Source organism: Phoca vitulina, unplaced genomic scaffold (assembly GCF_004348235.1).
Source record: "Phoca vitulina isolate PV1807 unplaced genomic scaffold, GSC_HSeal_1.0 scaffold157, whole genome shotgun sequence".
In the NCBI taxonomy this organism is placed as follows: domain Eukaryota; kingdom Metazoa; phylum Chordata; class Mammalia; order Carnivora; family Phocidae; genus Phoca; species Phoca vitulina.
The window spans coordinates 8,414-31,317 of record NW_022589860.1 but is presented as its reverse complement, the minus strand read 5'-3'; the positions used below and the strand labels follow the sequence as shown (position 1 = coordinate 31,317).

General features: G+C 38.2%; 1 protein-coding gene across 1 annotated transcript in view; it reads left to right on the top strand.

Annotated features, from left to right (window-relative positions):
• The window catches only part of LOC116628964 (14-3-3 protein zeta/delta), a 32,443-nt gene extending 17,168 nt beyond the window's left edge, over window positions 1-15,275 (top strand). The window contains exons 3-6 of the mRNA XM_032399274.1: window positions 8,594-8,717; window positions 9,508-9,671; window positions 9,749-9,844; window positions 12,647-15,275. Coding sequence (XP_032255165.1) covers window positions 8,594-8,717; window positions 9,508-9,671; window positions 9,749-9,844; window positions 12,647-12,706 — 444 coding nt within the window. The 3' untranslated portion in view covers window positions 12,707-15,275. The remainder of the gene's footprint in view (window positions 1-8,593; window positions 8,718-9,507; window positions 9,672-9,748; window positions 9,845-12,646) is intronic.
• The last annotated feature ends 7,629 nt before the right edge of the window (window positions 15,276-22,904 follow it).

Genomic DNA, 22,904 nt, shown 5'->3' with positions numbered 1-22,904 from the left:
GAGTATGGGACTCTTGATTTCAGGGTTGTAAATTTGAACCCCACGTTGGGTGTAGAGATTACTTAAAAATAAAATCTTTAAGAAACAAGCAAAACCAAAAAACTCCCCAAAGTATTCTGTAACTTGTGCACACACATGCACTTTGGTGTATGTCTTAGGCTTTATTCCATATTGACACCTCATTTTTAAAATGTTTTGTAGCGTTATATATGTGTACTATAATTTATGTGTATATATGTGTAATATAATTTATTTAACTAGTCTATTATTGACAAATTAGGATATTTCCTTTTTTTCTTCTTTAATTAAAAGCTCTTGGGGTGCCTGGGTGGCTCAGTTGGTTAAGCATCAAACTCTTGATTTCAGCTCAGGTCATGATCTTAGGAGTTGTGGGATTGAGCCCCATGTTGGGCTCTGCTCAGCACATAGTCTGTTTGTCCTTTTCCCTCTGCTCCAACCCCTGCTTGTGCTAGCTCGCTCATTTGCTTGCTTGCTCGGTCTTTAAAATAAATAAAATCTTTAAAAAAAAAAAAAAACTCTTCACTAAACACTAGAGGTATAGAAAACATAGGCCTAAACTGAATAGTTTTGAGAATTAGCTTTAGGGAGAACATAGAATTAGAGCTGGATATTTAAAGGTGGATGGTATTTAGCACAGATTGCTTTAAATCAATAGTGATGCATGGACTCCTTTTAGAGGGGGTCCCTGAGGTCACAATTATTTTTATGATAATACTGAGTCACCATTGATTCTTCACTGTGTGGACATTAGCACTGATGCAAAAACTGCTGGTCCTAATACTAAGTGGGACCATACTGTATTAGTAATTTATGTATTCCTCACCACCACCCATCTAGTTTTTTGGGGCGGTGGATACTGGCTTTACTTACTGTCCTTGAAGCTATAAAATCATTAATAGCCCTTATGTAGATAATCTTTTTAATATTCTGTGAGGCATAATGAGAAGTATAACAGTTAACCTCCAGGAAAAGATCGTGAGCTGAACTTAGCTGCTCCCTTTTTTTACCCCACAGAACACTCTTTACTTCAAAGAATGACAGAAAGGCAAGCTATGGTTATTCAGGCTTGAGTATTTGGCAGACATCTTGAAAATGAAGAAGTGATCTTGTCACTTTAATGAAAACAAATGGTATTTGTGACCAGTGGTAAAAGTTAAGCTTTGAAACACAAATGAGAATTTTGGAAAACTTGTATCCACCACTTCCATGATCTTGACAGCTTTCTAAATGTTTTTAATGAGTATAAAGCAGTCCTAAAACCAAAAATCTTTAAACCTTAAATATGGAGCATTTATTGTTCTTACTTAGTTTTTTTCTAGAACATGTATCTGTTTATTTTTTTATTTTTTTTTAAGATTTTATTTTTTTATTTGGAGAGAGAGCACAAGCAGGGGGAGCAGCAGTCAGAGGGAGAGGGAGGAGCAGGGAGCCAGATGCGGGGCTCGATCCCAGGACCCTGGGATCATGACCTGAGCTGAAGGCAGATGCTTAACTGGCTGAGCCACCCAGCCACCCTGAAAGTGTACGTTTAGAGAGAAAGAATAAGTACTTATGGTTGGGAGGAATAAGTTAGCATTTTTTAAACATAAGGAAATTAGATCACATAAGAGGAGGGGGAGTCTGGAACTAAGGTGGGTTTCTGGGATGTTGGTGGGTTGGCTGGTTAAGGTGTCATTTTAAAGTTAATTATAGTGCAAATATTTCCTATGATAACTTATTTACTTGATTAGTTTAGACAGTACTTGAAAGAAAATAGTTGGTTAGAGAATGCTAGTTCAGATTAGACTGTTCTGTCCTCCAAAGGGTATCCCTTCTTGCCCTGTTCTAAATGCTTTCTATATATATATATATATTTTTTTTTTTTTTTTTTTTGCGAGAGAGAGAATGAGAGAGAGCATGAGAGGGAGGAGGGTCAGAGGGAGAAGCAGACTCCCTGCTGAGCAGGGAGCCTGATGTGGGACTCGATCCCGGGACTCCAGGATCATGACCTGAGCCGAAGGCAGTCGCTTAACCAACTGAGCCACCCAGGCGCCCCTGCTTTCTATATATTAACTCACATTATTTTACCCCTCTTAATAGTTACACAGATTTAGATTACTGAATTCAAAGTGTTAAAAATGAGATTACAAGAGCCACTAGAGCAGATTTTTGAATGTCAAGATCTCATGTGTTATATCTGAATAGAGTGCCTGCTCTGTCAGGAACTATGATTTTCCTATTTATACTCTCATTTAGACCTCATAGCAGCCTTTTGAAGTAGATTTTCATGTTGATCATTTATATAACTAGATTTTCATTTAGTTTTATAGATTAGCTCTGAGAGATTAATTTGCCCAATATTTCAAAATTAATGATGAGAGAGGCATTCAAAGTCTGTCTGATTTTAGAGTTTATGCTTTATTACACCAAGCTGATGCTCTAGGAAGTGCTTGGATACCCAGAGATTAGGGTCTTGCTACCAATTAAGGTAGTAGTTTTGGTGTTTTAGGTGGTTTCTAGTCTAATTGTTGCCTAAGGTGATGTTTTACTCTTAATTTCAGACTATAATCATACTAAAGGACCAGTGGTATGGTATATCAGTAGAATAGAGAGAGACTTTTCAGTTTATAAACCTTTCATTAGAAATATTTGACCACAGCCAGGATTGAATGTTAAGTTCTTGTTAATGAAGAAGGCAGGTTGAACCTACCCCAGGAAGGGCAGTCAGAACTAGATGACATGTTTATATGGTTCCTTAATTTGAATACACTCCAAAGTCAAAGCATTTATGGTATGTAGATCATCCTTTGATCAAAGCATGTGTTAGAAACTTGCTAATATATTCTGCTCTGGTAAATTGACTGGTTTGGGGGGGAAAGTCATTACTTGTCCCCATATATCTTAAGTGTTTTCACAACCTAAGAGGTTAATTGTGCCTGTAAAGAGAGAAAAGTCTTTTTAAGATCTCAAGGGTCACATAATTTATCCATTGATAGATTGTTTCAGTGTCTTTTCTTAAGAACATATCATTTAGCACTGGATTATGAACCATTTACAGAAAGATGTTGAATATGGGCTTCTAATAGCATCCTGCTGCTTCCTATCCCATTTTACCTTATATATATATATAAAGTCAGAATATGCGTTCACTCTAATTTCGCAAATTAATCATAGATATTTTTGAAAATGTTGGCCATGGTATCTTTAAAAGACAGTGGTTGTCATCAAAAGCAGATTTTTAAATTGCTGAGGCAATACCGTGAATTTTTTAATCAAATTATATTTTAGCAAGATTCATACAGATTATATAGCCTCGGTGCTTGAGTGTAAGATGTTCTTTAATTTTGTGTTTGACTTAAATATCCTTTTCCATTTTAATTACATTTGGATTAGAAAGTTAATGTACTGTGTTATATGAAGAATTTTGTAAGTGGAGGTACATCAGTAGTCAGCCTACCCTTTGTTTATGATTGGAAGTTGTAATGTCTCATCTACCACTTATATAATGCTGTTTCCCCTTAGAAATTCAGATTCTTAACAGTGTCCCAGAGTAATCATCACTTTAGATGAATGAAGTTTAGAAGGTTGCATTATATATTGAGTAGGATATTCTCAAGTTTTTGTATTTTTTGAAAATAGCTATTAGTCCTTTCCTCTATTTGATTTTTAAATTTGCTCACCTCCAATTTTTTCCTTGTCACTGCTGCTTTCTGATAAGTGCTGATTCCTTTTTCCTTTTGTTCTTACTCTTTCCATCTTGGTCTTCCTACTTTGCCTCTTTCCTGTGGCTTCTAAATCTGGAAAATGTATATTTTATTTTTCTTTGGTCAATTTGACAAATTAACATACTTAATCACTTCTTTAGTGCTAAAACTAACTTAATTGAATGAACTCTGTATCTTCCATATCTTACATTAGAGTTGAATGAAACCACATCTGATTTATGAATCTATAAAATACCCCAAGTAATCACCTTATTTTTCCTTAAAATCTCTGTAAGAGTAGGTGGAGCTATTTGATTAGGTGGCTTATTCCAAGTTTGGACCACTCATACAAATCTCTCTTATTGAGCAGAAATCTGCCTCTTGCTGAACTTAACTAGTCTTGTCTAGAGCCATTCTTTCAATTTTCATGACAAGTTTCTAGTTTCTTTACCATTCTTGCTTGCTTTCTTGGATATTCTCCAGTTTGTCAATGCCTGTCTTGATAAATTTCTTAAAGAAGCAATATACTATAGCTTTGGTCTCATTATACATTATAGAACTGAATCATTTTCCTTAATTTTGATTCCTAATTGTATTAATATCTTGGAATCACATTATCCTTTTTTGTAGGTATAGCACCCTATTAGGGCAGAAGAAAATGTAGCATAATTGTAGTAGTACAGGTCAGATTGCCTAGTTGGAGTTGTACCTTCACACGTTGAGCTGGGCCCCATTGTCTTCTGTAGGGTAGTTTAGTTTCTCATGGGTAGGTTTATGAAAGGATCAAATTAAAGTAAGTATTAGAAGTGTTATCTTTATTATTGAAATAGCTTTATAAATTTTTCTCTTGTCTGTTGCTGCATAACCATTCAAAACATAGTAACTTAAAACAATGATTTATTCCTTCTTGTGATCCTGCGGTTTGCCTCAACTGCAGCTCTTCACATGGTATTGGCTGGAGTCACTCATTGCTGCATTTGACTGGGGCTGAAACACCTGAATGGCTTTACCTAACATGTCCCATTCCTGGGGCTAGCTTGGCCTTTCTCTCCAGCAGGGTAGTTTGACTTTTTATATGCTAGCCTAGGGTTCCAAGAGCAAAAGGGGAGGGAGGCAGCCAGTCTTCTTGGGTTAAGCTCAGAAATGGAACTCAGTCCCTTCCACTGCATTCTCTTGGTCAAAGCAAGTCATCAAAGTTAGCCCAGACTCAGGAGAAAGGAAATAAATTCCACATCTTGACAAGAGGAGGAATGGCATATGTGTACAGGGATGGCAAGGGAGTTAGTGGAGGCTATCTTTGGAGATTGTCTACCACAATTCTGTTTTTTCCTAGCCAATTGAACCAAGTGTTAGCCCTTTTATTTAATCTTTAATAATATTTATTTAAATATTTATTTAATCTTTAATATCCAGTCTGTCTTCTTGTGTTTTAAGTTTTAATGGTTCTTAGAGTTTTGTCATCAGAAGATACAATAGACAAAAGTATGCCATTTATCCCGTTCTCAGCTTTTTACTTGTGACAGCTTTATTGAAGTATAACTGACATACAAAGAACTGCACATTTTTGTAGTGTACAGTTTAATGAGCTTGCTTTCTCAGCTTGTAGTCAGCATTTCACTAGAAACATTTGTTTGCCACTGTTGATACTTCACTCTTGGTCCTTTTGGTCTATCGTTGGGTCAGTAAGCTGCTTGATGACTGTTGTCTTGCCTTCCTATTACTTGTAGTTTCTGGTTAATATCTTTTAAAGTTGTTTCTGTTACTGCTAAAGCAGTGTTCACTTTGGGGGAAGAGGTGCTTAACTACTGTTTAAAAAATTTTCCTTTTGAGTTACACACGATGTTACTAGGGATATAGAAGTTAGTACTCATAAAAGATGTGTTACTAAAGATGGGTTGTAACATTTCTTGTCACCTTGACTACACGTGTTTGTGGCCTTCATCTTGACATAGAATGGGTTAAAGTCATTGGAAAGTTGAAGGGGGACGTCTGGGTGGCTCAGTCATTAAGCATCTGCCTTCAGTTCAGGTCATGGTCCCAGGGTCCTGGGATCGAGCCCCGCATCGGGCTCCCTGCTCGGCGGGAAGCCTGCTTCTCCCTCTCCCACTCCCTCTGCTTGTGTTCCCCCTCTTGCTGTGTCTCTCTCTGTCAAATAAAGAAAATCTTTTTAAAAAAAAAAAGCAAAGTTGAAGGACGTGACTAGGCAATGTTATTCTCAGTTTCATTTGTCTTCCTTGCTAGACCACTTAACACAAAGTTAGAGACGACCTTGCCCACCATTTATTTCTCAGTGTTTAGCACAGGGGCATTTAAATATTTGGAGAATTAAGTGAATGTGAAAAATAGGTTTAAGCAGTAAAATATGAAATAGAACTGCATAAGTGAAAAATAACTTTCATGTTTGGGCTTAGTTATTGTCAGTTTTATTTGAAGATATTTTAGTATAATCTTACTTATGTAAATGAGTCAAAGACTTGTATATGGAGCCTTCTTTAAATTTATATATTTTTCTCTTGCTGTTTGAAGTTATTTGTGAATTCTGGTTAGTCACGTTATTACTTTTTCTTTAGTTAGACTTCATAGTCTAACCTTCAGCTTAGCCAGTCAGAAATTGAATTTACCATTTGAAGTGTGGAATGCCACCATTTACTAGACTGACTCCAAAGCCATTATGCTATACCATCTTCCATAGTTGAATGAATAATGTATTTTGTATTAAGATATAAAACTTGAAAAGGCCTGGTCATTTGTTTCTTACGTGAAAAATTCATATTCACTTAAGTGAAAAATCCACTTACTATATTAAATGGAACTATCTTCTGTTTTTGAGGCAGATCCCAAAAGAGCTGCCATAGTCAGTTTTCAGAGAGCGCTTATGGGGGCGCCTGGGTGGCTCAGTCGTTAAGCGTCTGCCTTCAGCTCAGGTCATGGTCCCAGGGTCCTGGGATCGAGCCCCGCGTCGGGCTCCCTGCTCAGCGGGGAGCCTGCTTCTCCCTCTCCCATTCCCCCTGCTTGTGTCCCTTCTCTCACTGTCTCTCTGTCAAATAAATAAAATAAAATCTTTAAAAATAAAAATAGAAAAAGAGTGCTTATGTCCTAAAGAGCGTGGTGTTCAAAGGACAAACGCAGCTGAGAGGCCTTTGAATATGAAGGTATGGGTGTGGTATAATAAAGTTTTTGTTATCCTAACCAAAGTGTTCATCTGATTTTAGGCCAGTAGTTTCAAATACTGGTTAATAACCACAGGAAACGTAGTAGTTTGACTTCTCACCTTGACCCCCTTCCAATAATGCAGTGCAGCTTGGCCCTACTGCCATGTTGGCCCCTACCCACTTCATGTGGGTTTCTGTAGCTTCAAACTGTTTGGCATATAAGTAGACTAAACTGCGTGACTGCCAGAAGGACAGAAACCAAGAATCAAGAATTCGATAACTCTTCTTGTAAAAATGGACTAGTTGGGGCTAAGCCCAGTTGAAAACTGATTTTCACCTTGATTCCTAGGGTATTTTTAGCTAGGAGGAAAATTGGGGGTGGTGAGAATGGTTTTGTTTTTTGAGTATTTTTATTAACATTTGCCTAATTGTACTACTGGAATTATCTTTTTTCCTCTTAAAAAAAAACTCACTAGTTTTTTGTGCCTTCTCCCCTTAATACAACGATCTGATTTTTTTTTTTTTTGCTTTAAATCAATTGTAGAATATAATTATTAGCATGCTAGGATTTAAATTAGTTTAGATTGTTAATAGTTTTAAACAAAATTATACAAGATGAAATTTTATCTGTTGGTATGGTCTGTAAATATGTATTTTATTAGCTAAAAATCACTTTAAGGAAATTAATAAAAGGTTTACTCTTCAGATCTGTAATTCTCATAAACCTATCTACCACTGTCTTTATTTAGTTTTTTTAAAGATTTATTTACTTGAGAGAGGGAGAGAGCAAGCAGGGAGAGGGTGAGGGAGACAAGAATCTCCAGCAGGCCCCCTGCTGAGTGGGGAGCCTGGTGGGGAGCTGGATCTCACAACCCTGAAATCATGACCTGAGCCAAAACCAGAGTGTGACGCTTACGACTGTGCCACCCAGGCGCCCCATACCACTGTCTTAACTTTAATTAGGAACAATAAAACTTTGACTTTGAACAACTTGGTACCTGTTGTGAGGTTTTGCTTGAATTGTGTTCTAAATGAAGTTAATTTTGTTCTGCTTTCTCGGTTATGGACTCTGGTAGTGTCTCTTAACATGATTGGTTTTTGCTTGAGTCATAATCCTCCGAGAGTCCCAAAAGTTTATCTCTTGTGTTCTTTCCATTCTAATGACTACCTTGAAAATGGAAAGTTTGTCAACTTAGTAGAAAAAGCTTGTTATGAGCTCTCATGCTTTCACATTCACTGAAGCATGTGGTCTTTATCAGCATGTAAACAGATAGTACTGTGCGGGGGAGGCACATACTCAAAATGTGTCCTTAAGTAATAAACTCAACACTAACTTCACTTTTTAAGCATTGCTACCCAAAGCATTCTGCTTTTTAAAAGATTTTTTTTTTTTTAAAGATTTTATTTATTTATTTGACAGAGACAGCGAGAGTAGGAACACAAGCAGGGGGAGTGGGAGAGGGAGAAGCAGGCTTCCTGCAGAGCAGGGAGCCCAATGCAGGGCTTGATCCCAGGACCCTGGGATCATGACCTGAGCCGAAGGCAGCCACTTAACGACTGAGCCACCCAGGCGCCCTAAAGCATTCTGCTTTTAAACCACAAATTTATGAGCCTACTGCAGTTCAACTATTGTACTCTGGTAATAATTGGGTATTAGGCTGTAGTATGCTGTTAAGAAGTGAAGATTTTTTCAGTCTTGTAAATATTCTTATTGTGACTGTTTCTTTTCTTCCAAAGTCTCTTTTGGAAAAGTTTTTGATCCCCAATGCTTCACAAGCAGAGAGCAAAGTCTTCTATTTGAAAATGAAAGGAGACTACTACCGTTACTTGGCCGAGGTTGCTGCTGGTGATGACAAGAAAGGTAAACTGTTTTTAAACATGTTTGTTTAACTTGTATAAAATAACACAGTATGGAAGTAGTCTCTCTGAAATGTAAACAGTTGTACGTTTACAATTAAACATAATTGTTTAGAGCTCTAAATGAAGAGCAGTAATTAACTTTTTTCTTTTTTGGAGGGGTAGGAGGGGCAGAGGGCGAGGGGGAGAGAGAATCTTAAGCAGACTCCACGCTGGGCTCAGTCTCACAACCCTGAGATCATGACCTGAGCCAAAGTCAAGAGTCAGAGGCTTAGCCAACTGAGCCACCCATGTGCTCCAGTAATTAATTTTTTTTAAGTCCTGAGAATGTATACCTACTGCCTAATACTGGTGTTCTAAAATGCATGCTTGTTGAAAAGCCAATTTTGTGCATAGGAATGTTTCCTCACAATTTTTTTTTTTTTAAGATTTTATTTATCATGACCTGAGCCGAAGGCAGACGCTTAACGACTGAGCCACCCAGGCGCCCCGTTTCCTCACAATTTTAAGAGAGAGTGATCACAGCGTAACTATAGAGCAGTGAAAACTAGTTATTAATTCTGAGATGATTGCAAGAGTTGTTGTATTGACAGTGACCAATGGTTAGTGTGGTGGTGTTCCTTCGAGAAGCCTTTTTTTCTTCTTTTTTTTTTTTTAATTTAAGATCCTCATTCAGTCAAGGTTGCTACAGCTTAGTATTTCAGAGCATACCATTGGATATTAAAGGTCTGGCTTGAGGGGTGAAGATGAAGTGCAAACTTTGTCGATACGTTTTGGCATGTTTTATTTTCCAGGGATTGTGGATCAGTCACAACAAGCGTACCAAGAAGCTTTTGAAATCAGCAAAAAGGAAATGCAACCAACACATCCTATTAGATTGGGTCTGGCCCTTAACTTCTCTGTGTTCTATTACGAAATTCTGAACTCCCCGGAGAAAGCTTGCTCTCTTGCAAAGACAGTACGTATTTTACCTGTTTTGTGGAAATTTAGTAATCCTCATTATTTGAGCACTGAAATGTCCTTCTTTCATCATAGGCTTTTGATGAAGCCATTGCTGAACTTGATACATTAAGTGAAGAGTCCTACAAAGACAGCACGCTAATAATGCAATTACTGAGAGACAACTTGACAGTAAGTACATGACAGCGTCATGAATGGCCAGTGTGGTTGAAATTATGTTCTATAGATTATTACAAGGAATATTTCTGGTCTCTTTATTGAATATAAAATTGTATCAGCTATTAAAGCTATGAAGAAAAACTGCCTTATAGAAACTAAGATTAGATCAAGGACCAAAAATGTATACTTTAGTTAGTTACATATCTATTGTTAGAGTTTTAGTTCTTAAAATAATTTTGTAAGCCCTGGTTTTGGACTTTCAATCACATAGGCTGTTTTATTTTCCAATTCAATTTGGGTGTTTCCATTTGTTCCATTTTAGTCACAGAATAGTTTTTATTATCAAAATTATACAAGTTCTCTTCATGTTTAAATTCCATTAAAAATGGTTTTCTTGGGGCACCTGGGTGGCTCAGTCAGTTAAGTGTCTGCCTTTGGCTCAGGTCATGATCCTGGGGTCCTGGGATCAAGCCCCATGTCATGTTCCTTGCTCAGCAGTGAGCCTGCTTCTCCTCCTCCTCCCCATTCGTGCTCTCTCTGTCTCTCACTCATTCTCTATCTCAAATAAATAAATAAAACCTTTTTTAAAAAAAATGGTTTTCTTGACCATAAAGTTGCTTCCATATTTATACAGCTATGGTACTCCATCAGTAACTTCAGTTAAAAAATTTCATATACCTTATGGAATTCAAATGGAGATCTATTTTGCCTAGCTAGCCTCTTAATAAAAAAATTAAAAAAAAAGACTTGTTATGGAATGTCATGCTTATCCTTAGCATACTCCAGACTGAGAAAAAAGAACTGTAATGCTATTATCACATTGAAAAAACCTACAGTAATTCCTTAATAATGTTTAATATCTAAACAGTACTCATTCAAGTTGTTTCTTTTTTAAATTGTCTTTAATAAACAGTTTTTTATTTGAATTGGGATCCAAATAAAGTCTACACCTTGCAAAGTGGTTGATATGTCTCTTTAGTCCCATAGGTTTCCCCATTCTCCTTCAGATAAATACTGACTTTGAAGTTTTGAATCTTAGGTGAAAAAGTTATCAAGTACCTGCTGTGCCAGGTAATGAGAGCTAGGAGTGAAGAGTTGCAGTGTAGAGCCTGAGGACTGTATATCCTTTTATACATTTCACTTCCAGCTTTATTCTAATTCACTGCCAATTTTCTGAACCAGGTCTATATTCTGGTGTTATTATCATCATCAAAGAGTTTTTTGAACCACATTGTATACTTTGTTATTATTAAACACTTAAAATTATTTTAGAAAGTGTAACTGGGAGCTACTTACAAATTTGTGGGATTTTTATTTTCGTCAAGAGAATAACCTGTAGTTTCTTAAAGAATGAATTTTTTATGTCAAAGGAAAGAAGCACTTTGTTAGGTATTTTTAATATTAAGAATTTTCCTATTTTCTGATTTGAAGTGATGTTGTCATTCCTAAAAGGTAAAAATTGAGACCTACTTGCTGTTACATTGTCATCACTTTTTGAGAGGGCCTGGCTTGAAATACATACTTCCAGCTGATTTGGTTATTATTATAGCATGAAAGAGCATACTCCCAACAACTGAAAAGAACCAAGGATTGCATTCCGATTCTGTTACTAATTACTGTGTGTCTTCTCTGAGCCTTAGTAATATCACCTGTTATCATTATAGGTTGATTGGATCATTTATCTGTTAAATTTTGCCAAAACTACCTAGTATTTGAGATTGGATGTGATGGACTAAATTGCCAACACATAACCCTGGTAGAAAAATGTATCAACTTTTTCAGGTGTTTATGGAAAATTTGAGAATCCTAGAAGGTTAAAACTGGGAAGAGATGTTAGAAGATAATTTCATCTTACAAAACCCGTTTAACAGGAACACACAGACTTCCAGAGGTCATTTAGCTTAATATGACCTTGGAAGAAATCTCCTTTCCAGGGCAGAGATCTATTTGGTTAATAAAGCTAATAGATGATTTGGGAGTTAGAAAAGTATTATTGCATTTTTTTCCTTCATTTTTCATTGTATAAGCAGTCCTTTTATAATTACATCTAAAAGTCATTATGGACTGTTAAGACTTGTAAAATATACTAATTTTTGAAGAAGCTGAAATAATTTTGAGATTTTTTTTAACCTGCAAAATTAACATTAATGAAAAAAATTAATAGAATCCATCCATAGTCTTAACACTATGGGACAATTCAGTTTTTACCTCTTAGAAGATTGGGTTCTGACCATACTGTTTTCTGTTCAACTATTTATTTTGAATGCTATAGATTCAAAAGGTATGTTTTTCTAAGCTAAAAACATTAGAAAAGCTAAATTTGTAATTTAATTCAGACTTGATATTCTCACTCTTGAATTTCATGGAGTGTGAGATTCTCTTTGCAGTGGGAGTCTCATGTTGTACGAAAGAAATCAACCTGAGCTTGAACTTGGGTTTGAATTAAGATGATTCTCGTTTAGGTACACTAAACTTAAACATCCATCTCTCATATTGGGGCTATTCAGAGCAGTTTGATATTCTCATTTTTGTAGCACTTCTGTATTTTTTATTTTGCTTTCTCTTCTATGATAACCAAGAGTTTCTTGTTATCTGACTTTATTTGAAGACAACTTGCTTTGTACTTAGAGTGTTGACACAAAAAGGTTAGGGAGAAAATGAGGGTGTTTTATATCTTGAAGCTGTCTTCATTGCTGTAATCTTTTAAAGAAAGCTTTCAGCAAAAGCTGTGGTTATATTCTGGTAACTATGACAAATTTATTAAGATTTTTTTCAAACTGAAACATGCTGAAAAATCTTTCCTTCTTTTGCCAGTTGTGGACATCGGACACCCAAGGAGACGAAGCTGAAGCAGGAGAAGGAGGGGAAAATTAACCGGCCTTCCAACTTTTGTCTGCCTCATTCTAAAATTTACACAGTAGACCATTTGTCATCCATGCTGTCCCACAAATAGTTTTTTGTTTACGATTTATGACAGGTTTATGTTACTTCTATTTGATTTCTATATTTCCCATGTGGTTTTTATGTTGAATATTAGGGGAGTAGAGCCAGTTAACATTTAGGGAGTTATCTGTTTTCATCTTGAGGTGGCCAATATGGGGATGTGGAATTTTTATACTAGTTATAAATGTTTGGCATAGTACTTTTGGTACATTGTGGCTTCACAAGGGCCAGTGTTAAAACTGCTTCCATGTCTAAGCAAAGAAAACTGCCTACATATTGGTTTGTCCTGGTGGGGAATAAAAGGGATAATTGGTTCCAGATACAGGTGTAGTTTTTGTGGGTACTTTAAGGTTCGGAGCACTTACAAGGCTGTAGTAGAAATGGGTATTCTGTAGATATTACATATTGAACCATGAGTATCTGTGGAATACTCTCAGTGTGCACACCTTTGACTACAGTTGCAGAAGTGTTCCTTTAATTGTGACCCAATTTACTCTGGATAAGGGCAGAAACGGTTCACATTCCATTATTTGTAAAGTTACCTGCTGTTTGCTTTCATTATTTTTGCTACACTCCTTTTATTTGTATTTAAATGTTTTAGGCAACCTAAGAACAAATGTACAAGTAAAGACGCAGTAAAAATGAATTGCTTGATATCCATTACTTTATGTATATCAAGTACAGCAGCAAAATAAAAATCCCATGTATTTAACTTTTTTTAGGGTTTTTTGTTTTGTTTTGTTTTTTGTTTTGGGGTTTTTTTTTGCTTTTGTGATTTTTTTTTTTTTTTTTTTTGATACTTGCCTAACATGCATGTGCTGTAAAAATAGTTAACAGGGAAATAACTTGAGATGATGGCTAGCTTTGTTTAATGTCTTATGAAATTTTCATGAACAATCCAAGCATAATTGTTAAGAACACGTGTATCAAGTTCATGTAAGTGGAATAAAAGTTTTATGAATGGACTTTTCAACTACTTTCTCTACAGCTTTTCATGTAAATTAGTCTTCTGGTTCTGAAACTTCTCTAAATTGTACATTTTTGGAAATTTATTCCTTATTCCCTCTTGGCAGCTAATGGGCTTTTACCAAGTTTAAATACAAAGTTTATCGTAACAAAATACTACTAATATAACTACTACTGTTCCCAACCATGTCCCATATTCCTCCCCTCCCCTGGGGGGGGGGAGAAAGTTTTGTATTTTGTTTGTTTGGTTTTTGGGGGGTTTTTTTTGTTTTTTTTTTGTTTTTTCAGAGACAGGGGATTGATTGGAAAAAAGTAATGTGTTCCATTTAAAATTTTGGTATACGGCATTTTCTAACTTAGGAAGCCACAATGTTCTTGGCCCATCATGACATTGGGTAGCATTAAGTTTTGTGCTTCCAAATCACTTTTGTTTTTAAGAATTTCTTGATATTGTTATAGCCTGCCTTCAATTTTGATCCTTTATTCTATTTGTCAGGTGCACAGGATTACCTTTTTTAGCCTTCTGTCTTGTCACCAACCATTCCTACTTGGTGGCCGTGTACTTGGAAAAAAGGCCGCATGATCTTTCTGGCTCCACTCAGTGTCTAAGGATACCTTGCTTCCTTTGCTTGCATCCCACAAACTATTTCCCTCATCCTATTTACTGCAGCAAATCTCTCCTTAGTTGATGAGATTGTGTTTATCTCCTTGTAAGCCCTACCTATCCTGAATGGTCTGTCATTGTCTGCCTTTAAAATCCTTCCTCTTCCTCTCTTTAAATAATGATGGGGCTAAGTTATACCCAAAGCTCACCCTCAGACTATTTTCCTCAGTACCTTGCAGAAAACACCAAACAAAAATATCATTTTAAAAGAGGTGTATTTTTTTTTCTTTTAGAATGTAAGCTCCTCAAGAGCAGGGACAATGTTTTCTGTATGTTCTATTGTGCCTAGTACACTGTAAATGCTCAATAAATATTGATGACGGGAGGCAGTGAGTCTTGATGATAAGGGTGAGAAACGGAAATCCCAAATAACTGTTTTGTTGCTTATTTTATTATGACCTCAGATTAAATTGGGAAATACCAGCCCTTTGGCACAGCTGTCCCAAATACTACATTCAAATAAAAGTGCAATGGAGGCCTTGGGGTCTTTCTTTCAAGGAGAAAAGATCTCTTATGCATTGGGGCAAAATAATCATCTTCATGGCTCTTTTTTTAAACTGATTTCTCCTGACCCCCAGGCCAAGGACATGAAGTAATCGTTTATAGCTAAGGAGCATTAAACTAGACTTGAGGGAGATGGATTTCATTCAAGTATAAATAAAAACTAAAGCTTGTCACATTTGCCTATTTATGTGCATTAGTCTTCTAAACTAGTTTGATTCTGAAATAAATTGTGATAATACTTAATATTAGCTGTTAATGTTTCTACGTACTAGTGCCCAATAGATGAAGGAAGATTCCAACCTGAGATTTTTTTTGCCTTGGGATTTGAATAATAAATTTTTATGACATTTCTTTAATTGTCCCAAATCCAGGCTTCATGTCTGTTTTTGTCACTATAACGTTGATTATTTCCAGGAAATTGGAGAAAACAACAACATATTTTCTGTGTGTGGAGTATTGGGATTGTTAAAAAAAAAATGTCTGCTTCACAGTTGTCCTTTTGAGAGAGGAGCCGCATTGAGATCAGTTGAAAGGATGGACTTGGCTACAGCTCTGACCTATGGTCCTAGCTTTTCCATTTAATAGTTCTGCTATTACGTCATGCTCTAAAGATCATAGAAATGGTGAGGGGTGAGGGGGGAGTATAAGAGAAAAAGAATGTCAAGTAGTTTAACTATAGGGCCTCAATTTTTTTCCTTCCTGTCTTCCCTACAAAATAGTCACCAATCCTGCCATGGCCCAAAACATACATAAAACTAATAATGGCCAGTTTGGAATCTGCAGTCTTAGATTATTTGTGGTTAAACCTGAATTTGAGAGTGAAACTTTGAATAATTGAACTCTTACCAACAGTGAAAAGCCTCTGGGTGCAAATCCAAGAATTTTGGAGACTTTCCAGCAGTGGCAGTTATCATTGAAACAGTTTCATATCTACATTAGGGGAGAACGGCACTTCATTTGGATGCAAGTACATTAATCACTGCATGAGAGTCTATACAGTGTCTTAGGAACTTCCTAACTGGTGCTGTGTACTGAGAAGATAGTCTTACACATTCCTGCAGAGAAAGATCAAGGAACCATAAATTGCTTTATTTTGTTGTATGTAGGAAAACAAGTGGTGGAATTAAAACATCTATAGTTTTAAGGGGGTCTATGAAACTGGGCGTTTGGAAGATGGCTAGACGTGGGTCTTTTTCTAAATGTGTCAATAAAGTACTCTTCCGTTCTCTTTAGTGTCGCTTACAGCAGTCACAGTGTTACTGGTTAATTCTAGCTCTCCTTTAGACTAAAGGCCTAAAATTAAAGATACTGCTGGGTCTGTATGGGTATTTCTTTTAAGAAACTTCACAATGGCCTCTAAGGAAAATGGTACTCTTGAATGACAAAATATGGTATTCAAGATCTCATCACAGTAGATCTGCTTTAAGAACTTGAAAAGCATAAAATTGCTGAGTACATCAAAATCTGATCATGCTACTCAACCTGGATTCTTCGAAGTCTATTTTATATATGATTGTCAGCCCCCAAGTGTTTCAGAACTTGGAAGTTACTGAAGTAGCAAGACTTGATATGCTAACTTTGGGAAGACATCTGTACCTGCCCTGTATCGTTACCGTAATTAGTTTATAAGAATGACTCTCATCCTGGACAAGCAAGCATATGTGTCTCTTGGGTATAGAAACCAAGTTGAAAGTGGATATATTTGGGCACAGCTATTACCGACCCTAGGTAATGCCAGAGACTCAGTTGATAATGAGTACCTTTTTTCTGTATTTGAGCTCATTCTATGAAATTTCTGAAAGCCCAAACTTAACCAGTCAAATGTTCTTAAAAGACTTAAGTATTAATTTCCAATTCCTTAGAAACCATCAGTATTTTAAGTAGGTGCTTGACATTTTTTGTTACTGGATGTTGGTTTGGGCCAGCCACTTTTCTGAATGTTTAAGAAGGGCTTCTCAGATTTATGTTTGAGTCAAGACTTTGCAGAATGAATGGGATCCAGATGGAGGTTGCAGCATGTGCAAAGGCATCAAGTTACGAGAACTTGAAAGACTTCCGTGCACTCACAAGTGAGGGACTCTGTAGAAGGAAGAACTAGGCTCCCATGTGCTGTAATGATTGAGTGTCCATGCTGCCGAAGTCTGTAGTGGGATGGGGAACACATAATATTTGGCAAAACAAAGGTGTGTAAGATTACATTTTGAGTCAAAAAAGGCTATTTCTAAAACAACTGGTCTGCAAAACAAGTTTGTGGATCTCCTTGGCAGATGATTCCCAAAGCAAGGAAATTAAGGGTAAAGTTTACCTGTCCTAACAGGTTCTCCACATTAATGACTGATTTAGTTTGGGAGCGGGTACTATATTAGAACTTCAACTGTGTCGAGAGAAAAGTAACGATTTTGAGTATTTTAAGAAAATGCCATTTGCACTTTTAAATCATGCCATGCACAAAAATCAAATACAGAATGAAAGAGTTAAACTCTGATGTTCATAAGATGTAGGTGATACGAAGTTTGTGAGGAAACATCTCTCAAAATGGACACAGGAAGCCTAACTAGGAAAATTATATGTAAACTCGGACTCAGTATATGAACCTTAATATAAATCCAACTACATAAAAATTTAGATAACTGGAAGTGAAAAGTAACACACATATAATGTAAAAAATTGGTATACATACATAAACAATAGGAAAGTGGGCAAAGGTTTTGAACAGGCATTTTTGTGGAGGAGGAAATATATGACCAGTAGATACATGAAGAGAGGTTTAACCAGGGGAATGCAAACCAGGACCACAATGAGATACCACCATTTTACCCCCACATAATGTAATTTGGAAGTCTGGTCATACCAAATGTTGGAGATGATGTGGTTTGAGACCTCCCAGTACTGATGGGAGTTTAATTACTACATCCCTTTGGAAAATAATTTGGCATTATCTCAAAGTTGACATTCACATCCCTATAGTTGAGCAATTCTCTCCTGGGTGTATCTCCTGGAACACTTGCATTGTACACCAGGAAATTCACAGCTGCACTATTTAAGCAAAAAAAATGAGACAATCCAAATGTCCATTGAAAGAATGGATAGAGTTATTTTACCCAATGACATAATCTTCATTTATGAAAATGAAACAACTACTGCCCAGTTAGTTGGTAACATGATTTTAATAACAATATTTAGTGAAAAACATAATACAGTATGATTCCTTATAAAAATGAACAAAATGCCTTGCTTAAGCATACATATACATGATAAAACTTTCTCTTTCCTCTACCATGGATATTCCTGAGACAAAATTTAGAATAGAGGTTACCTATGGAGAAGCAGAGAGACAGGCTAGGGCAGAAGGACATCGGTAAATATAAGTTCTTAGGTAATGTGACCATCGTGGGAATGGGATGGTGAGTTCACAAATACTCATTAGAAAGCAATCCATTCAAGAATAGGAATAAAACAAGGATTATGTTTAATCCAGCTCTAGGCACTAGAGGTCACAAAGGAAAAGAATTAAAGGGGAACAGTACAGTGGGCCAGTAAATTCAGTAGTCAAAGGCTTGCTTGATGGTAATAAGATTAGCAGAGAAAATATGAAAAGTAATCACCAAGTTGGATGAAACAGCACACAAGATGGTTAATTGCTGTCCTAGTCGTTACACCCTAAAATTGTCCTACTGTCCTTTCTGTTTGACTCTAGAGGAGCAGGGAGCAAGAACTGGAGATTTAGTCAGAGGAAGGACAGCTGGGAAGACATTATGAGGAAACACTGAAACTAGTGAAAAGTCCAGGTCTCCAAAATGAAGGAGCAAGGAAGTCTGTAAGAACTTTTGGTAGCACATAGCCTATCTCTGTCGGGCCTGAAGAATTTTTTGTTCTACCAGCCATACCACTTCAGCGAATTCAGACTGTCTGAAGGTTCCGCACTTCTCAACCTTTAGAGGAAATGCACTGCATTCAGTCCTGAATCCCTGAGGCATCTGTCACACCTCATGAATAGCCAAGGCAAGATTTTCACTATTTTTTCTCATATTCCTCTGGGATTCTTCAAAAGTTTAACTGGTTTCTGTAGGAAAAGTCTACTGACGAGAGTTGAAGGTACAGAATCTATAATCCTTAAATAGTACTAGATAAAATATAAATATGGTTTGGTTCTTTATTTATTTATTTTTTTCTTCCCCAGGATTTGTCTTTCTTTCTTTCCCAGAAAGTCTTTTTAGAGACCTTAGTCCATTCTTGGAGAACTTTATAAGGGGTCAAAGTTGAGCCAAAAACTTTGGAAATGGAAGAATTTGGAGAAAGCTTTGGAGTGCTGGGCATCCCTCTGCACCATTACCTGACTGCTCAGTGAAGGAGGGGACGGTGTTCCAGTGGGGATACTTCACAGATTATTCCAGAATCTAATCCATGTGGCACATAGTGACACTAATTAGGCTCATTGGACATTCTCCAGTCAAAAGATGGTGTCTAGCTGGCTTTGCCAACAGCAGAGTGGGGAGAGGTAACTGCATTAGGAATGGCCTGCTCTCTCAAGGTTTGTGGAGGCAGAGAATGTGGACATGTTTCCAGTCGGCGAGGGGCAAGACTAGAAATTTCTGCAGTGCAGAATGCAACTCGGGTTGGTTTTAAACCAATGAAAATGTTGAATAAATAATGTGTCCTCCATTTTCTTGAGAAGCTATTTTTCTTTAGTAGCATCAGTAATAGGACAAAGAGATATCATGTGCCTCCTTTTGCAATGCCCTAAGGACCTGACATCACTTCAGTAGGATTCCTGGAAAAAGTGCATAACCTGAAACTAATGGGAAGACATCAGGATAAAACAAAACAGGGGGACATTCTACAAATCAATTGGTCATGAAAGTCAAAACTGAGAAATCGTTCCAGATTAAGGAGACTAAGGAGACATAGCAATTACAAGCAACTGAAGATCCAGTTCCCAAGACCTTATTTCCAGAATCAAGGTGGTTTTGTATTTTAACAGCTACTTGGTTTTTAATATTAAAAAAATGTCATAGGGATATTGATAACAGTAGTATCCCTTTGAGTTCTTGGTTGATTTGGAAAGGACTTTAGCGATAAATGCCCTTGGCTTCTAGTCCAAGGTCAGTTTTATTGTAAGTGTCCATCCTTGGGATTGGTGGGGCCTGCTCTTGTTCACATGGAGGCGTGGAATTGTGGCCTTTTCTGCTCCCTGACCTCCACTAGGATCTGTTTTGCTCCTTTTGACTTACAACCAGCGTGTTGTATCTATCAAGTATTTGCCATAGTTCTGATGCTCGTTTGTGGTCTCAGGATTCTGTTGTGACTTAGTCTTCTTTGAGAATGTAGAGCTCGTCTCTAGGTGTGACCTGGTCAGGCTGGGACCAGAGCCACATTTACCTGGTGACAGCAGTGATACAAATGAAACTTCTAGGGCCCGTGTGTGTGTGTGTGTGTGTGTGTGTGTGTGTGTGTGTGTGACAGAGGGAAGAAGATAGTAGACCCAGTGGAAATTTGCCAGCGCTGATTTGGAAAAAGCAGTCTCAGGTGTGGGGAGAAGCAATATCCATCTGTTCCCACACTGACAATGAGTCGTAGAGTTGTAAGGAATAAAAACTCTAGAACGGTGGTTCCTAAACTTGGCTGCCCGTTAGAATCACCCCACTATTACTCAAGACCTTCTACTTATCAGTATCTGGGGTAGGACCCAGGTATCATTCTTTTAAGCTCCCATGTGTATAAATTATAAGTGAATAAAACAGCCTTTGAAAAGAATCTATTATCTGGTGTTGAGCATTCGTCCTGGGCCACTGGGGAGATCAAGCCTCAGCCCACCTTCCACTGCTTGCTTGTGAGTTTGCCCAAGTGACAACTTTCTTGCTAATGAGCTCAGTTTCCTCATCTGTTAAAAGGATTCTAATCATGGGCTTTGGAATCAGACATCCTCCCAGAAAAGGAAGGGGATTTATAAGAAGCTGGGATTCCACAGATAGGGCTGGGGGGCTGTTTTCAGCCGCTGTTGTCCTTCAGGTGTACAAGCTGAAGACATAAAAAAAAAGAGAGAAAAAAGTCATTGCTTATTCATGTCATCTCTCTAGAACTGCAGAATACAATGTTTTCCACATCAAAGACTCTTAGCCTGGAAGAAAGAAAAAAACGATCTACTGTGGGTTTATCTGCCAAAGTCCAGAGGAAGTATTACTAGATTTTCATGATAAAAACGGAACAGGGAAAAAGTACAGAAGGCTCTTCTCCTTCTCACATTTAACACACCCGCCTCATGAGAAAGTGATGTGACACATTTCACACAGGCACACTTTCACAGAGTTAGCAATCCCACAAAGCAAATTCCTTCTAAGACATCACAGCAGACTTTAAAAATTCAGGATTACCTTACATGCCTGTTTGCTGGCCCTTTAACATCACTATTACGGTAATCCTTTACACTTGTGTGGCATTTTGAAATCTTAAACCATTTTTACAATCGGGAAATTCTCATTACCACCTTATGAGGTTAATGGGGCTGATAATAGTTTCCCCGTCTTGACACTGAAAAAACTGTTTAGATGAATTAACTGGCTTGCTCCGAATCCGACGTCCCGGCCGGCCAAGCAGAGCTGGAGCCTGGGTTTGGAGGGGGAGAGCAGGCCAGTGAAGGGGAACGCATGAAGGGACAATCGGGGAGGGGAATGTGGGATGCATGTCTGTGGAAACCAAGGTTCATGCATGGAAGCCAAGGGCACGCAGTAGGCATGGAGAGGCAGGCGGGAGCCCCAGAAGATGCGTAGGGCCCTGGATTTTCCAACGGGGATGACGAATATCCTCCAGCTCCAGGGAGCTTGTTGTGGAGCGTCGGGGGAGAAGGACAGCGTGTATTTCAGGCACTGCTTGCTGGGGTTCCTTCCTACGGGGCCATGAGGCGTGAGCTGCTTCCGCTGCCCGCGGCTTCCATGCACAAACTGAGAAGCCCGAGGATGCCCGCGCCCCCAGATTTACATGCACTGTGATAGAGAGCTCCTAAAATTAGACTAACCTTCCAGACACAAAGGAGTTCTGAATGCACCCCCGATGGTGGGATTTCAGGCAGTGGGGGAGACCTCCCTAGCATCTCACAAATCATGCCACTGATTTTCTACTGCCCTTGTTCTTGTGAGGGGTCTTGGAGAGGACCCAGCCTCTGGTTGACCCGGGGGCGGGACCCTGGCCATCAGAGGCTCCTCACCCCCTCCCGTGCCCTTGCAATGTGGTCTTTTGCCTTTCCCACTCCCAGAGGCTGCTGCATGGACATAGCCTGGAGATAGTGCTGTGATGGTGAGAACACCCACAGATACCCCGGACTCAACCCAGTTAAGGCCTCTATATAAATGTTTACGATTTGGCTGGCTGGTACGGAGATCTACTCATCTTGCCGCCGCCCAAGACAAGGCTTGTAGGTAAGTTCCCTCGCTTATTAGACCTGCCACCTCCCAATCTGGTGTGGCCGGCCTCTGTCTTCTGCGTCTCTCTCCCTTCTGTGTGCTCATGTGCGGGGCCAGTCTCACGGTACCCCTGGGAAGCCCTCTCTCTTATTTCATTGGGTAGTCCCCACAGGACATACATTTTGTTAGGTTGGGGAAGGCATATCCAGTTTGGTTTCCCCTCGTCGATTTATTTAAAAGGAACATCCACAGACTAATCCCTTGTCTTAACCTAAGGCTCCAGTGACTTTTACCTGCAGAAGTCAGGACTTAGTCACACCTCCTTAAAGGAGCAATCAGTATGCAGTTTCTCTTTCTTCTTTGGTATACCCTCACTTCTAATTTCCTGCACACTCTCTTGGGGTGTGTAATCCTCAGAAGGGAATTAACTTCCTTTATCTTCTATTGCTTAAGATTAACTATAGAACTCCACGAAGCAAGGGATCCACCCCCCGCCGCCCCGCCCCACAAAATACACTTTTAGGCCACGGAGGAAGATCATCGGCGGCTTGCAAGCCTCCAGTCCTACATGTCGTAACTCTTATCTCCCCACCTGCCC